This window comes from Halichoerus grypus, chromosome 14 (assembly GCF_964656455.1).
Source record: "Halichoerus grypus chromosome 14, mHalGry1.hap1.1, whole genome shotgun sequence".
In the NCBI taxonomy this organism is placed as follows: Eukaryota; Metazoa; Chordata; class Mammalia; order Carnivora; family Phocidae; genus Halichoerus; species Halichoerus grypus.
The window spans coordinates 70,804,770-70,822,384 of record NC_135725.1 but is presented as its reverse complement, the minus strand read 5'-3'; the positions used below and the strand labels follow the sequence as shown (position 1 = coordinate 70,822,384).

Genomic DNA, 17,615 nt, shown 5'->3' with positions numbered 1-17,615 from the left:
TATTTTAAATTAGTTGGCTTCCTGAGGCTCAAGTAGTCCAAAGAGCCCTCAATTCTGCAGCTAACAACGTGTACCAGTATGGAAGAGAATGGATAACACACAAGGTAAGGGAAGAGCCTCTCTCTGTGGCTTTCTCTCTGCAGGGTCTTCATTGGTAGGGGCTTCCTGCTTTGATGAAGTATAAGTAGAGATTCCATTTAGAACAGTTTCCATTTTTTAAATAGGCTTAAATATATAAGTCAACAAGAAACATACAATGAAAGTAAACTTTCTGGAGGCTTTATTTAATAGTGCTAGTAGCCTGAACAGAGAGGTTTGTCTTTTGCTTCTTGTTCAAGGTAAGTATTCATTATTTGTGCATTAGGACAGAATGATCATTAAAATTGGGTGGTCAAATAAGGCTTTGTGGAGAAAAAAAAAGGTTGTTAGCAAATATTAAATATTATTATCTGCTGGTGACTGTGCTTGGCAGTTTCCAGTTTGTTTCATTTAATCTTTCCAAGAAACCTATAGTAGTCTAAATTGTTTGGCCCACTTTACAGAGGAAGAAACAGGCTTAGCAAGGCTAAGTAAATTCCCAGTGGTCATGTAGTAAATTGCGGAGCTTGGTTTCAAACTGCAGAGGAATTCTGAATCCCTCGTTCTTTCTGCTGTACATGCTAAGAAGTGCATGCCCAGAACTGGGTTAGGTGCTTTACTGTGGCACTTGAGATAAACCTTGAAGGAATGAATGATAGGTTTTCGATGAATAAAGAGAAGGCATTGTGTATTTTAAGGTGTGTTTATGTGGGTCAAGATGTGGAGGCAGGAGTGTGCTTGAGGAGATTAGCTTGTCTGAAGCTTTGTGGAAGGACATGAAGGATAGAGGATAAGGCACAGTTACTGCAGGTAAGGGTCAGACTCCATGATGCAGATTTGGGATTGCCCCCCCTGCCCCATATTGCCTATGAGAAAGAAGGTAATTTGGAATTTTAATATATTGAAGTAATTAGGAACATCTAGGGATTGACAAGATTTGTTGCAGTGAGATGTATGCCCAGAAAAAAAGTATTGGTATGTGATTCCATGTTCAAAATTAAAAAACAAAATCTCAACAAAAAAAGTTATCTTAAAAATTATACTGTACACATGTGTATAGTAATCTAACCTAAGGATGAAATTGTGGTCAAGTAAAAAGTTAAAAGAAAGATCTGTGTAACTGATTTTCTTGAGTCCATACCAGGTGACCTAATCAAATGCCACATGAAAAGTCTTTAAAAAATATTTGCTGAGTAAGTGAAAGATAAAGTTTATGGGTATAGATCTCCTAACTATCATAGAAGAAGATCCAGTCCAGGCCTTTTAGACCTCTAGAACTATATTGGCTGATTTACTCTGCTGAAAGCGTAGCATTTACTTTTTTGGTTTTTCTCTTTGAGTTCTGGAATTCTTACCTATTTGGAAAGAGCTGGAGAAATATGCCTTAGATTTTATAGAAATAAATTTCAAATTACGTAGAAGATAAGTTTGAAACCTTTTGCTCAGGACTCGAAAAGGGAAGACAGTTGAAGAGAGATGACATTGCTAACAAAGGTTGTAACATATTCATGTCCTGATTTGGAAGACATGGGGATAATATCTAAAACCAACCATTGAATGTCCATTGACTGATGAATGGATAAGCAAAATGCGGTATATCTCTCTAATGGAATATTATTTGGCCATAAAAAGGAAGGAAGCACTGATACATTCTACCATATGGATGAACCTTGAAAACATTACACTGAGTTAAAGAAGCAGTCAGACCACATATGTATGATTCCATTTCTATGAAATGTCCAGAAGAGGTATACCTACGGAGACAGAGAGTAGAGTAGTGGTTTCCAGGGGTATGGGGAGATTGAGAGAAATGAGGGAGTGATTGCTAAGGAGTATGGCGGTTCTTTTTGGGGTAATGAAAATGTTCCAAAATTGATTGTGGTGATGGTCCCATAACTCTGAATATACTAAAAGAAACTATTGAATTGTACACAGAAGTGAGTGAATTATAAGGTGTGTGAATTATCTCAATGACTCAGTAAGTTAAGTGTCTGCCTTCAGCTCAGGTCATAATCCCAGGGTCCTGGGATTGAGTCCCACATTGGGCTTCTTGCTCAGCAGGTAGCCTGCTGCTCCCCCTGCTTGTGCTCACTCCCTCTCCCTCCCTCCCTCTCTCTGTGTCAAATAAATAAATAAAATCTTAAAAAAAAAATTAAAAAACCATTGAAATTGTAGGGGTAGCTTTTTTTTTTTTTTTAAGGTTTATTTATTTATTTTAGAACTTTAGAGCATGCTCAGAGTTGGGGGGGGTAAGGGGGAAAGGAGAGGGAGAGAGAGAATCCCAAGCAGACTCCTTGCCGAGTGGGGAGCCCAGTGTGGGGCTTGATCCCACAATCCTGAGATTGTGATTGGAGCTGAAATCAAGAATCGGATGTTTAACCTACTGAGCCACCCAGGCGCCCCTGTAGTGCTAGCTTTTCTAATAAGCTCAGATCTCATCTAGCTAAAAATCATGTGAGAACTGGGTCCTGAGAGCTAAAGTGTAGGAAGGGCTAAAGCTAGGGGAAAAGGTCATACTCAGAAAACGAAGAGTTTTTTAGGGTATGTTTAGGTATGAGCAGAGAAGGTTCCTGTCTGCCTGCCCCCGTGTACCTTGTCAGCCTTGTCTCCTGTATCCTCCATGCATTATTCTACCCAGACCTGCTAGTTTGCTGTTTGCTCAAATCTCATTTACTTTCTTCATTCGACATCCTTGCTTGAGCTAACCTTTCTGCTTAATAGTCGTGAATGGGTTTTCTCTGTCCCTCCTCCCATGCCTAGAATGAGGGAAGTGACAGCCAGTCCACAAATGTGCCAGGCACTGTTCTAAGTGCTGGGGAAAAGCGGTAGACCAGAAAGAGTTACCACCCTCCCGGAGCTTACTCTAATGAGAGGAGGCAGACGTGAAACATGTCAAGAAGTAAGCATTCCAGTTCTAGAAGTGCTGTGACCAGGTAATGTAGAGAGTAACCTAGGGTGATGCCTTAGCTAGAATGCCAGAGAATGTCTCTCAGAAGGTGATGCTTTCACCAACACTGGGAAAAGAATGTTCAAGTTGAGGGCATAGAAAATTCAAAGGCTCTGAGATAGGAACAAGCTTGGTTGAAGGAAAGAAAGAAGGCCAACGTGGCTGGAAATGGGGGATGTGGTGACAGGACGAGCCATAGGTGATAATAAGAAGTTGGGATTTTATTTTAGTTACAGAGATAAACATGGATTTAAAGCAGAAAGGGACATGACCTGATTTAGGATATTGAAAGCTCATTTTGGCTGCTTTATGGAGAGATGGGCAGGAATGGAGAACGCAGGGGGCTGGCTAAAAGAATATTCCAGTAGTCCAGGGGAGATGTTGATGACTTGAACTAGGATGGTAGAAGTGGAAATTGAGAGAAATGGTCACATCTGGGATATATTTTTGAGGTAGTTCTGACAAGAATTACTCATGGATTAGATGTGGAGTGAAAGGGAAGGAAGTTTTCGTTAGCCCACCTGGAAGGGTAGCTGTGCCCCTTCCTGAGATAAAAAGACCTGGAGGTGGTGGGGAGGGTGGGGGGTGGGGTGGGGAATTACAGATAGATGGAGCTGTAATTCTGTTTGGGGCGTGGTAAGTTAGAGATACCTAGCAGATATCTAAGTCAAGGCATCAGAAAAGGCAATTGGACATACATAGCTGGGGCTCAGAGGAGAGATCGGGGCTGTAGGTGGAAGTTTAAATATCATCAGATAGTACCTATCACTCTACCCATCAGTAGAGATGAACTGTATTAGTTTGGTAGGGTTGCCATAACAAAGTACCACAGGCTGGGTGCTCAGACAACAGAAATTTATTTTCTCATGGTTCTACAGGCTGGAAGTCCAAGATCAAGCAAGGTGTTGGTGGGATTGGTTTCTTTTGAGGCGTCTCTCCTCAGCTTATAGATGCCTGTGTCTTTTTCACATGGTCTTCTGTCTGCGTGTGTCTGTCTCTTAATCTCTTTTTATAAGGACACCAATCATATTGGATTAGGGCCCACCCTGATGGACTCATTTTAACTTAGTTACTTCTTTAAAGACCTTATCTCCAAGTACAGTTATATTCTGAGGTACTGGAGACGTTAGGATCTCAACATATGAATTTAGGAGGGATACAGTTTATCCCATAACATGGCCTAAGGAGACAGCACAAACAGAAGAGGACCAAAGATAGATTCCTGGAGCACTTATGCTTTTGAAGGTCACAGAAGCGAGCCAGCAGTGAAGACTGAGGAGGAGGAGTAGCCTGTGAGGTGGGAGGAACCACCTGTGTGTGTTTAGGGGCTGAGAGAAGATTTTGCAAGAAAGACTTGGTCAGCTGTGGCAGATGCTGGCAAGGTTCCAAGCAAAGTGAGAGCAGAGAACTGCCCACTGATTCCCCATCCCCATTTTATAGATGAGGTTATTCGTCTTAAGTTAACAAAGCTCTCGGCGGCATTCTGACTACTCTTAGTGCTTCATTGTCTTCCGTATGCGAAGAGCATCTCCTCTACCACCAACAGTACCTGTGCTTTGGTGATTCTTCTGAGAGCAGTGATGTGGCCGCCAGGCTCCTGCTCTCTGGCCCAGTCTTTCTTGTGATTTGTGATACGTACCGTAAGGTCACAGGCTGGTGTTCCGGGGCTGTGATGTTCTGTGGCCGGCAACACCACAGGTTTGAAGTGACGCTGAATTCTGCCTTCAAAGTCGTGGTGTTGTAGAGTTACTCACTGTCGTGCTGGGATAAAGGGGGTGCGGGTTTGAGAGACTGCTTGATTGTGGCAGAGGCTGCTGTGTGGACAGCCAGCCCGGGGGCTCTTCTCGGTAAAGAAGGGTCTCAGGAACTGAGCGGACAGTGACAGAAAGAGCTGGTAGTAGGAAGTCTGTGAGTATCCAACAGTCGTGATACCTAAAAGACAAATGTAAAGTAATTAAAGGAAATTAGACTAGGGGTAATTGTGGCTTGTAGTTATTTTGGGCAGTTTGCTGTGTTAGGTGTTCTTTGTTCATAGGTTATAGATGCTAAGTTGAAAGAGTCTTAGAGTTTTTAATCCTACCTCTGCCAGTTAGCTGCCTGACCTCAGGCCTGTCATGGGTCCTTTCTAAATCTGCTTTCTCATCTTGAAAGAACAAAGGTGATAAAAACCTTTTTCTGCCTAACTCTTGGGTTTGTTGTAAAGATCACATAATGTAGGGGAAAGCCATTTGTAAATTGTAAAATGCTGTGCAAAGATAAATGGTTTTTATTATATTCACTCATTTGCATTTGGTTTATGAATCAGTATAGAGGAAAACATTGGGCAGATATGTTTGCATCCAATATGTCTAAAAACTGGTTCAGATATCTATAAGGACAGTGTCAAGTGAGCAAAAGGTGTGGATAGGACACACACAAGAAAATACACATTGAAAACCAACATGGAAAAATGGTCACTCTTGTAACTGAAGAAGAAAATAATAAATAATTGGTTACAGTTTCACACCTATTAAATTATCTAATAGTTTATCAGTCTATAAGGCTTTGGAAGAATTGGTTTATTCATACAATGTTGGAAAATATTAATTGGTACAATTCCTATAGAAGACAATTTAGCAATGCATAGCAAGAGCCTTTAGTAAAGTGCCTCTATCCTTTGATTCCTGTACATTTATCTTACTATTAATAGTAAGAAAAAAATTGTGTGTAAGGACGTTCATTGCAGCGTTACTTGTGATATTAAAAATTGGGAACCATCTCTATATTCCTTGATCAGGTAATGTTAAAATAATACCAAAACTTCATGAACTAGGGTGCCTGGCTCGCTCATTCTGTAGAGTGTGCGACTCTTGATTTTGGGATTGGGAGTAGAGATTGGGTGTAGAGATTACTTAAAAATAAAATCTTAAAAGAAGAAAAACTTGAACTAATATGGAACCATTAAAAATGAAGATGAAAGTTAGTGATGAAGTGATGAAGAATTCTAAATTTCTATAGACAGGCAGAAAGTTGCAGAGGATATGGAAAAATAGAAACAGTTATGGTAAGAAAGTGGGACTATAAATTCGTATTTATCTTTTAAAAAATGTCTTTGGGGCACCTGGGTGGCTCAGACGGTTAAGCATCCAACTTCTGATTTTGGCTCAGGTCATGATCTCAGGATCATGGGATCGAGGCCCATGTCAGGCTCTGCACTGGGCATGGAGCCTGCTTAAAATTCTCTCTCTCTCTCTCTCTCTCTCTCTTAAATAAATTTTCTACTATTAGGCTGTGGTTTTAATAACAAAACATGTGGTATTATAATGAATCATTTTCCTCAAAGTTATCTTGTCTCACTGTACTTGATTCCCAGAAACCCCACCAGTCTCATTAGTTGTAACTCTGAGACCTGACGTCTCTCAGCAGACTATGGGAAATATTTGTGTTTATAACTAAGGTTCTAAAATTTTACTTAAAGTTCTGTGGTAATTCTTATACCGGTGATAAATGTAGCATGGGATTTCTGTGTAACGGATGAGCACTTGGGCCACATGCAACAGATTTTTCTCTGGGCAGATTTGCTGAGTCTGATCATGGTTTTATATGACCATTCTCTTACAACCTGAAGTAGCTCTCTTAAAGACCCAAAAATAGAAGGAAGCAAAAAGCCAAGAAAGGCAAGGAAATTTGCTAGGAATATTGAAGAGTAGAGTTTTAAGAAAAGATCATAAGGTAGCTAGAGGCAGTTAAATAGTCTGGAACATTTTAGTTTGATTTGGAACAAATGTAAAGACCAAGCATGAATTAATTTTACTGGATTGTTGTCTGAAATATTAAACCAGATCATATCTATATTTCTTCCAGCTTCATAAAATTCTGGGAGATAAGGTGAACAATACTGCTGTAATTGAAAAGCAAGTACTAGAACTTTGGGACAGATTGTATCATTCTTGGTTTGTAAAGGTAAGTTATTTTATTAGAGGATTTCAGTTGTAAACTAATAAAGTCCTTTTATTTTACAGACTCATTGACTAGATAGATGTTAATTAGATAGATTATTAACATTGGGATATCATTTATTGAAATTTTTAAGCTGCAAGGTCTTAAACTTCAGGTTACTAAAAGTCCACTTGAATTGATGGCTAATCTGCATGCAGAACCCACCAGTCCCTGTGATGGGCACTGAACACAAGATGAAAAACAGCATCATCAACAGCATCTTATCTCATTATGTAGAAATGCAATGTAAACCATGTGTATAATGTTAATTTTTCTAATGGCCACCTGAAAAAGCTAAAAATGAACAGTTGAGATTAATTTTAATATTTCACTTACCCCAACATACCTCCAATATATCATCATTTCAATATGCAAACAAGTAGAAAAAATCTTAGTGAGATATTTTATATCCTTTGTTTTTTTTCTTACAAGCCTTGGAAACCTGGTGGTGTATATTTTATACTAATGCCGTTTTTGGACTCTCCTGTTTTTGGACTAGCTCCATGTTAAGTGCTAATAGCCACATGTGATTAGTGGCTCCTGTTTGAGATAGTACAGCTCTAGACATTAAGAACTTTTTCTTTGAGGAAGTAAAATAGATCCAAAAGTTTGGAGATCTTGATTTTTTAATCACCTTTACCTGTTCTTGTGCTGATATACTATTATTACTTCAGAAATTGTGATGGAAAATAATACCATTTTCCATCCAAAACTAATACAATGTTATATGTCCAATGGTATTAGTTCCAATACCATTGGGAAATGGTATTATTTTCCAATAAATATAAAAATGCTGGTTTTGACAGCAGCTGGTTGTGTGGGGTCATGGTGTACACCGGGTTGGCTGGGCCCGTGGGCCTTCAGGAGCAGCAGTGTGGAAGAGGACTGTCCAGTGGGGAAGGAGTAGAGAACGGGACAAGTTGGTGGTCAGTTGTCACAGGGTTGACAGGAGAAGAGGAGCATGTATATATCAACCTCTTCACTTGGGGTGGAAGGGAGGAAAGCTCAGTTTCAGGTTTGAATTTGTTGCTCAGTGACCTGTTTTTACTCTTCCCCTGGGACGAATTGAGGGAATAGTGTTGGTTTTTGGGGGTTTCAAAGAGGGGAGGTTAGAACTAATTGAGGAATTTGTAGGTAGCTATCTGCTGAAGAACTGGTCAATTGGAAAGGTGTCTTTTTCCTCTGCTAAGTCTGGGGCTTCTGCTTACAAACAGCTTTTTCTATCCCTCACCCCCATTTAAAAGCTTCATTTTATGGTCCAGGAAGCTCAGTGTTTTAAAAGCATAGGTCTGTAAGCAGGCAGGTGTATTCCTTTCTTTATATCTTCTACTAGTACCTAATGTCTTCATTGCGTAATGAAGAGTGATTTCACTGTGCCGTTGGCAAGTGTCAGAATGCAAACAAAATGTTAAGAAACAACTTCTGTTTCTGAATGTTAACCTCACTAGTCACTTTGTTTATTCTTATCTCTTTCAAATTTAATTATTCCTGCATTCTTGTCAGTGTAATTGTCTTTCATATGGAGTTAGATTCCCCCCCCATTCTTGTTTCTTTTTCATTTTCCCCCATTTTGTCGAGATAGAATTGACATATAACATTGTATTAGTTTTAGATGTCCTTTATATTCTCTCCCCCTTTGCTCTCTTTATCTTGTGTGGAAGATTAATAAGGGGGATGAGAAAAGGAGGAAAAAAGCAAAAATGGGAGACCAAAAAAAGGTAGAGGGGCTGAAAAGAAAAAAGAAGGTAAATGCTTTGTTGGTGTATAGTTGTACATATTGAGGAACAAAGTGTGTTCACAACTGTATTTAGGAAGGGAGCACTTGAGCTAGGCTGACACGTGGTATTGAGAAGATAGGCAGAAAAATAGAGTTCAGGTCTTTAGATGGAGTTCTTGGCTGATTTCTTAAATAATGCAAAATTTTTCACCTTTGAGTAACTGCTAAAGTGCTCCAGTGGACCTAAACTGAAATGGGGTATTTATACTTTTTCTGCTTTGGATTAAATGGAGATTTCATGTGTGAACCATTTTGTTCCGTAGAATGTAACGCACTCGGGAAGGCACAAGGGACACAAGATGCATATAAATCGTCAGAATAGCTGGCTGGGAGACATCCTGGACTGGCAGGATATCGCCTCCTTTGTTCACGAGAACATCGAGACGTTTCTTTCGGTAAGAAGTAGTATTTTTAGTGAAACTGGACTTAGAAATAAAAATAGAAATTCTAATTTCCAGTTTTCCTTGCACTGTTAGAGGCCTTTAGTTACCCTGTTTTTAATGCCATGACATTTACAATTTTGAGAGTTCTAAATGCACTAGAAAGATGGCCAAAAGCCATAGGCCTCAAGGGTAAATAGTTCCCTGGGTGCCGTCTCTGTGGTTGAAGAGTAACTGAGCAATGCTGAGTCAGAAAGCAAGTGTGCAGTGTTGTGGACTCTCACATTCTGAGAGACAGGTGTTCATGTCCCCTCAAGCTGACTAGGATGTCCCCAGGCCGGACTCCTAGAGAGAGAATGGCTTTTCTGGTGGGCAAGGTCTTTGGCAGATGGAAATATGGTTGCAGTTACATTAGAGAGACTGGATGTTCTTTAGTCCACACTTTGGCCGTGTACCACGCACCTCTGCCTTGTTTGCCAAAGGGTCAAAGGCAGCAGGGAACCATGCTTGGTTCCACATCGTGTTTTGTAAAGTGTCTTGGCATGTGGCTTTTCACAGAGATGAGAGGAATTTTCTTGCAAATAGACTCATGACTTTCATCAAGTTAACGAAAATTGAAGTTTGCAATGTAGTTTTTTTTTTTTTTTTTTTTTTAAGATTTTATTTTTAAGTAATCTCTACAACCAAAGCAGGGCTCAGACCCACAACCCTGAGATCAGGAGTTGCACACGCTACCAACTGAGCCAGCCAGGTGCCCTGCAATGCTAGATTTTTTTAAATTTAATTTTTATCAAACTAATAGATGACCATAGTGGAGAGTAAGGAATATTTTAAGATTTTTTTGGTAAAAGATAACAGTGACCTGCTTTGTGCTTCCCCACTTCAGTCTCATTTTCTAGAAACAGTTGTCAATTCTTTTAGCTTTCTCTGAGTATTTACCTCTAAATTTCCAAAATAACATTTATGTTGGTCTGTCTTGGTTTTGCAATTTGTGATATTATATTTTGGCTCCCTGATATGGAAGACGAAGATAAAGATGTGCTTTTGAAGTCTCTCTGTGCTCTCTTACACCACCTTTGGGGTTTTCTTACAACTCCCTTGGTTCTTCCCCTGTCCCTGCGCTCACACTTGCCCTTCCTCCCATGCACCTAATACAGCTGATCAGAGTTTGGAGTTAAATCTAGAAATTCATGTCCGTCAGTCCTAAGACTTTATGGTTTTGATAGTCCCCTCCCTCTGTTTCCTCTAGTCCAGTGGCCATGAAACTTTTTGGTCTGAGATGTTTGTTTTTGTGGGTTTTGTTGATTATTATTGTATCAGCAGTTAAAACTGAAACAAATAATATATATAAATATATATATTTATATATATATTTATAATATAAACAAAGTGTTTGTTTTTGTGGGTTTTGATTATTATTGTATCAGCAGTTAAAACTGAAAACTTTAAAAATATTTATCAATTCACTAAAAATAACATTGCGTATTAACATAACACATTTCTTGCATCTGCAAAGTAACCTTTTTCCAAAACGAAATATAATTTTTTTAAAAGATTTTATTTATTTGTCAGAGGGAAAGAGAGAGAGAGCACAAGCAGGGGAAGTGGCAGGCAGAGGGAGAAGCAGGCTCCCCGCTGAGCAAGGAGCCTGATGCAGGACTCAATTCCAGGACCTCGAGATCATGACCTGAGCCAAAGGCAGCCGCTTAACTGACTGAGCCACCCAGGCGTCCCCAAAACAAAAAATTATTTAGTGAGAAGAGTGGCTTTCTTTTATATTTTTTGCAAATCTGTTTAATGTCTGGATTCTCATATATTCTTCTATATTCAGTCAATTGGAATACGTTGTTTTGATTGATAAAAGAAGAAAATCCAGCCTCATACGGATATGTAGATGGAAAAGAGGGGAGTCTTTTAATAGCCTTTTCAGATAATTGTGGCTCTTCTTTGATCCTACACCAAAACTCAACAAACGGTATTTCTTACAGGTTAGTTGCAGTGTGGAATTTGAAACCATATCAATAAACTTTTTGTACTGTCTTGTATTAAAGTCCATTGATCTATCTTGGCTAGAAATGGGCCTTTTACTCTTGCATATTTTTGTGATATGCACTGGTCATTTGGAATATTGGTTCACTGATTTTTGTACATCATCTAAATATCAACATATATTCTTACAGAGTATAAAACAATCACATTCTTTAATATAACTACCTGTCTCATCAGAAAAAAATCTTAAGGTGTGAAGGTCAAACCTTGATCAAATTTTTTTTTTTTTAAGATTTTATTTATTTATTTGACAGAGACACAGCGAGAGAGGGAACACAAGCAGGGGCAGTGGGAGAGGAGAAGCAGGCTTCCTGCGGAGCAAGGAGCCCGATGCGGGGCTCAATCCCAGGACCCTGGGATCATGACCTGAGCCGAAGGCAGACGCTTAACCGACTGAGCCACCCAGGCGCCCCTCAGATTTTTTATTCCTGCCTTCATACTTGGAATATCCAAAAGCTCTCACGTTCTAAACCTTTCTTCCTAATCCCCTTGGTTACACAGAAAGGTTACTTGATTGTTGTTGGAGACTGAGAGTTGACAATGTATTCAGTTAATTTCTTAAGAATTACAACAGAGTATTTCCTGTCAGTATGACCCAGAAACTATTTAAATTTTTTTTTGATAAAAATTCCAAAATGACAGAAGCCCCCAAAAGAATGCATGTAAAAATCACAAGTAAGGGCATTGTTGATTTGTTTCTTGGAATCAGTGGTGTTTTTCATTCATTCTTTATCCCACAAGGTCAAATGGTCAGTCATGCATATTTTTGTAGGCATTGCGAAGCATTTGCAAGATTTTCTGTAAGGAGTTATTGTAAATGAAACCAGCCTGCAAAAAGCTCTCCCATGAAGACTGAGCTGAGGTTTGCAAGAAACGCCAGGGACAACAAAATACGCCTTTATAAATGGTACATTTGAGATAGGAAAGGAATGGATAGGCCTTTCATAGAACAGATGGTATAACTTGCACATATGACAAAAAACAGAACTGCTGTTTTGGAAAGGGCACACCAAAATAAAATCAGACATTAGACTTCTGGTCCCAGTCTAGTTCCACTTCTTAGCTCCAAGGCCCTTGGGCAAGTTTTAAAAAATCTCTGAGCTTCAGTTTCTCTATCTTTACAATAAAGATCATGTCATCTGCATTGCTTCTGTCACAGGGAACAGATGTTATCATGAGGGAATTTAAGTTCATGGGGAGATAGGACATGAAAACATGTAGATGTGCCATAGATATCCTACATCTTCTTTAAGAGGTATTAATAACTATTTTAATAACTGGTTCTAGTGAATTTGCAGGTGATGGACTAAATGAACATTTTAAGTCTTGATATAAGGGTCATCGTCTATCTGAAGAAAGATTATCAGCTGCAGAGTTCTGCCCTTGACCTATTTCTTTTACTATGATTTTAGTGAAATCATCCAAGTGATGCTTTTGTGTTTGTAAGTGAATCTAAGTTGGAGGTGGCAAGGGGGGAGGCGGCTAATAGGACAAATACTAGAATATTCATGATCTACACTTGTGATCCTATACAGGTTGCCTTCTGGCATATTCTCCTGTAGGTATTTTTTCTATAAATATCATTTTTACATAGTTATAATCATGCTGTATATAAAGTTTTTATTTCCTGCTTTTTTAGCTTTGCAGTGTATCAGAAAATGTTTTTCTGTGTTATAATAGAGCTATCTTTAATGGCTACCTAATATGATTTGGAGTTAGGTTCACCATGGTTTTCTTAACCATTTTCCTTACTATTCAACGTTCACGTGATTTCAGGTGATTTTTTTTTTTTTTTCATTTAAAATAATACTCTATTTTCAGTTTCTGGTACTCACACTTGTACTAAAAGCACAGCAGAGAGCTGTAGAAACTTCTTTCTGGAGGATTAGTTCTGATGTTCAGCTTTCCCTCGTCATCAGATCTTGGAGTCTCTGTGGATTGTCATGAGCCGGAACGTGAGCCTGCTTTTCACCACCGTCACCACTCTCCTGACCATCCTCTTCTACAGTGGGACTGCCCTTCTCAATTTTGTCCTGTCTCTGGTATGTACATGTAGATAAGTGCATGGCGCCTCTCCTTCCACAGTAAAGCACCTTCTTGGTTCCATTTATGTTTCCTTCCTGTAGTTTCCAAATGTGATTTTTTAGGAGATACTATCCTTTGTTTTGCAGATAATTTTCCTGACCACCCTATTTTATCTATTAAGTTCCAGTGATGAGTACTACAAGCCAGTGAAGTGGGTGATAAGCCTGACACCACTATCTCAGCCAGGTCCTTCTTCTAATATTATTGGCCAATCTGTGGAAGAAGCTATCAGGTAGGGAGAAGATTTATGCTGTTCTTCTTTCCATTAGAAACTGCTTTCTGTGAGAAGCCTGTTTTCTGTCTTGAGCCTTTCTAATAACATTCGGTGCTAAACTAGTGACGTACCCTGGTATTTTCAAAAATTTTTATTTCCTTTTGAGAGAATGATGTGAGCAGTGCAAGTGTTGATAAGAAAAAAATTCAGTTTCAGTTTCCTGCTGTCAGTCTTAGGAGTTAACAGCTTTCCCCCACTGCAGCTCTTGCTGTAGCTGCAGCTCCTGTCATCATGTCACTTGCTGGGGAGAACCCTCTTGGCACCACACATACCTCCTCTTCTCTGGGAGCCCTCCTATTCTCAGGAACTGCAGCTGTGCCCAGGGAACGGCAGCAGATGGTCTTTCTGTTTCTTCCTCTCTTCCTCTGTAGCCAGGCTGTGCCCTTTGCATGAGGGTAGATCGGATACTGGAAATGCAAAGTTTCTGGTTATTTTAAAGTCACAGGCTATGTGTGCATCACAGGTTCTGGCCAGAAACTTCCATCATGTCTTGTAGCGTCCATGTATTGCAGGCTTGGCTTCTGAATTAGATGATTCTTCAACTTTTTTTCTCCATGTGCGCTTTCCAAGTCTTTGGCTCCTGGTTCCCCACGCCTTCCTCTTTGTCATTTTGGATAGGGAAAGGCCTCTTGCAGCTCAGGCCTATCTCAGCTCCTTCCCCACCCTTGTCCCCCATTGCTTTTAGCTCATTAGGTTTCTACTGTATTTTTACTGCTTACGAATAGTTGCCCAAATTGAATCCTCATGTTATCCATCAGAGTTTCTTTTTCAAATAAGTTGTTCACTAATGGTCTTAAACTTATCTTGAATAATGAATTTTTGGCTGGCCTTTATGTTTCCACTTACTTTTAAGAAATAGCATTCCTTGGAACTAGTCTTTCGTAGAAATCTTGATTTGACCTGCTAATGCTGTCTGACTGATCTTGGCTTATCTTCATTGTGTTCATTTAACAACTGATTGAGGATACCACTTTGGTCTCTGGAAAACCCTTAGTTACATTCAAATAGCATATATGTTCCTAAAATACATTCTCTCTAGAAAGTTTGCTGGATTATCTTTCTTTTTTCCTATTAGCAAGGCCTGGGTAAAGTCTTCATCAGTATCTTGCTTCCTTTATTAGCCATCAGGTAGGATTTTAAAGAATGTCCTTATCCTCTGTGGTGCTCTTGGGTATCCCATGTGGGACCATCTGTGTAAAGATTCCAAGTTTGGGGGGCGCCTGGGTGGCTCAGTCGTTAAGCGTCTGCCTTGGCTCAGGTCATGATCCCAGAGTCCTGGGATCGAGCCCCGCATCGGGCTCCCTGCTCAGCGGGAAGCCTGCTTCTCCCTCTCCCACTCCCCCTGCTTGTGTTCCCTCTCTCGCTGTGTCTCTCTCTGTCAAATAAATAAATAAAATCTTTAAAAACAAAAAAAAAAGATTCCAAGTTTGGGAGTGTATTATCTAATGTAACAGTTTTCAAGGTGAAGCTGTCTTCTTCAGGGAAGAAACTTGCTGGCTTTAGCATCCCTTCTAAGTCTATATGATCATGGGGTATCATCTTTATTGAGTAAATAAAATGTTGAAAACTCTAGCAATAAATTCACGTCAGTTTATCTAAGTGACCTCTCTCTGACTCAAAGAAGTTTATGTAAATCACTCAACCAAAAAGAAAAATAACCTTCTACCTTCCTAATAGGCCGAAACTATCAAATCAACCATGTCAAAGGTTGGCAGAATCCTTTAGTCAATGTGACTAAAGCCAAGCCTTACAGAAAATTATCTGCCTTGTCCCATTAAGAACTTCAAGAGAGTTACTTCCTTTTCCTGAAATAACCTTTATTAACACTGACTCTTATTCTCACAAAAGCTTTTCTGTTTTCAAATCACGGTTCTTGAATTTTCTCTTGTCCTGCTTTCTTAGAGTGAACCACTGGTCAACTGTCCTCTGTCATTCCAGTCAATTTTGTTTTCATACCAAATATGCCACCTCCTTTGTTTTAAACTTAATTCTTTAATGTCATGGTTGCTTGGAATTGGTAAGCTGAGCTGTGATTTGTACGTTGGTCCCGCTGGTTGAAAGCACATATCCTGGAGCCCCTGGCTGGCTCAGTTGGTGGAACAGGTGACTCTTGATCTCAGGGTTGTGAGTTCGAGCTCCACGTTGGGTATATAGTTTACTTAAAAATAAAATCTTTAAAAGAGCAAGCAAGCAAGCACATACCCTTCTGGTGTACCATGGTGCCTTCTTCCAGGAGTTGCTGGTTGGAGCAGAAGATTGTGAGTTTAATTTGTGACACTGTTAGGACTGTTCAAATGGACACATGAGGTTGGCAGCTAAAAATTCAGGCCTTTGACTCATCAAGGGAATTTGAGGTTAGAAAGAGTATGGTCACATCTGTAGGGAGAGGAAATATATATGTGCCTTTTCATCAATTAGATTTGCCTTATCTTCCTGGGATTGTACACACTTACGCACTATAGCAGCAGCCCATGTCTTGGTTCCAAAGGATACTGGTATAAAAACCATTCATTTTGTCATATTTTTAATTTTGGAAAAAGTTTAAGCCCTCAGTACCAGAACTATAATCCTAATGGTTGTCAAAACTGAAAAATACAGTACGGACTAGATAACTCGTCTGGACCATTTATGTAACCACAGCTATATCAAGTTATGTAAAGTAAAAATTATAACTCAAGACAGTTTTTAGCGGTCCAAGTGCTTTTTGTCTCTTTCTTTACTGGGTCAAATTCAAGACCTAAAATGGACAGGTTTTACATAGATGCCTCTGAAGAACCTTCTCACAGGTGTAAGATAACAATGAGTTCTAGTTCTCAGAGCTCTTGTCAGAGTTTTCATTCTGAAGGATTGTGTTCAAGACGGAATATGTTTCTTCATGGACAAAGATTTTAAGAGGAAAAATATTATACAAGTGAATATGAAAATGTTATAAAGTCCTGAGAGTGCAATTTGGTCTGCAAATCATCAATGAAATCAGACTTCATAAACATCAACCATTAGTCGTCACCACTGTTATGGTCAAGTGAAAATTATTCAACTCGTTTTATATGATCCATCAATAAGTTGAAAGTGGAATTGAAATTGAGAGTTAACTGCATGGCCAGGCAGCCCAAGTGTCTAGGCTCTCGAAGCTTTTCCTTCCGAAATATGCGGCTACTTTATGTTCACCGTCTTGTTGAATTTTTGAACCTCAGTTATGATTCTCAGTTCTGAATAAGTAAGTGTTTTTTCTAAATTGAATATGTTTGTGTATTCATTTGGATTTCCATTTCATGAATTTTTGAGTTAGTGGCATGCATCTTTTTCCCCCAAACCATTGTCGTCCCTGTAGAGCATGTTGTGTCCTGAGTGTTTGCATCACACCCTTCTCCCCCGATGCTCCATTCTGCTTGCTCTGGTGGAGATATTGCACATTACTAAGTTGCATGTTGTCACGGCCTCCGTGCAATTTAGTGTGTGTGATATTTTCACACGAGTGCATGCACACGGGTATGGCTCTTGCTTGTGGGATTACAGCTTTTCAGTGCCGGTGGGTGGGAGTCCTACTTACGAATTGGATGGGAGAATGTATGTACTGTGAGATTTATTTTTTCTTTTTTTTTTTGTTTTTTGGAAAGTGAATGTGCTTCTCACCTCTACCCCCCAACTCTGGAAAATTAAAAGTATTTGGGTTAAAAAAAAAAAACTGTGTCGATCATTCAGTAAATCAGTATTTCTATTTTTGACTTTGAACAAATTAAATATTGGTTGGAAAGAAATTCTCATGAATTTAAGGTTATAAACATTTGTTTAAATTAAAATGTATAAGGAAGAGTTTAAAGCTGTAAGAAAATGTATTTTCATTTATATGAAGAGGTAGCTCTCCTAACACTGGAATAGAGAGACAAAATCTCTTATGCATATTTGGGAAGATCAAATTAACTGAAGTTCTTAAGTAATAACCCACTCAGTAAAAATAATGCCTTTTTAAACTACTTGATTATAGATTGGTCTAATAATCTTAAACCTTTATGTCAAGTTTCCAAGGAAATGACTTAAGAAACTTTG

General features: G+C 39.2%; 1 protein-coding gene across 3 annotated transcripts in view; it reads left to right on the top strand.

Moving 5' to 3' along the window:
* TMEM245 (transmembrane protein 245) overlaps nucleotides 1-17,615 on the top strand; it is a 99,208-nt gene that overhangs the window by 50,750 nt on the left and 30,843 nt on the right. For all 3 annotated transcript variants that reach the window (XM_036087426.2, XM_036087425.2, XM_078061565.1), the window contains 5 exons: nucleotides 14-104; nucleotides 6,869-6,967; nucleotides 9,044-9,175; nucleotides 13,129-13,251; nucleotides 13,381-13,526. In XM_036087426.2, coding sequence (XP_035943319.2) covers nucleotides 14-104; nucleotides 6,869-6,967; nucleotides 9,044-9,175; nucleotides 13,129-13,251; nucleotides 13,381-13,526 — 591 coding nt within the window. The remainder of the gene's footprint in view (nucleotides 1-13; nucleotides 105-6,868; nucleotides 6,968-9,043; nucleotides 9,176-13,128; nucleotides 13,252-13,380; nucleotides 13,527-17,615) is intronic.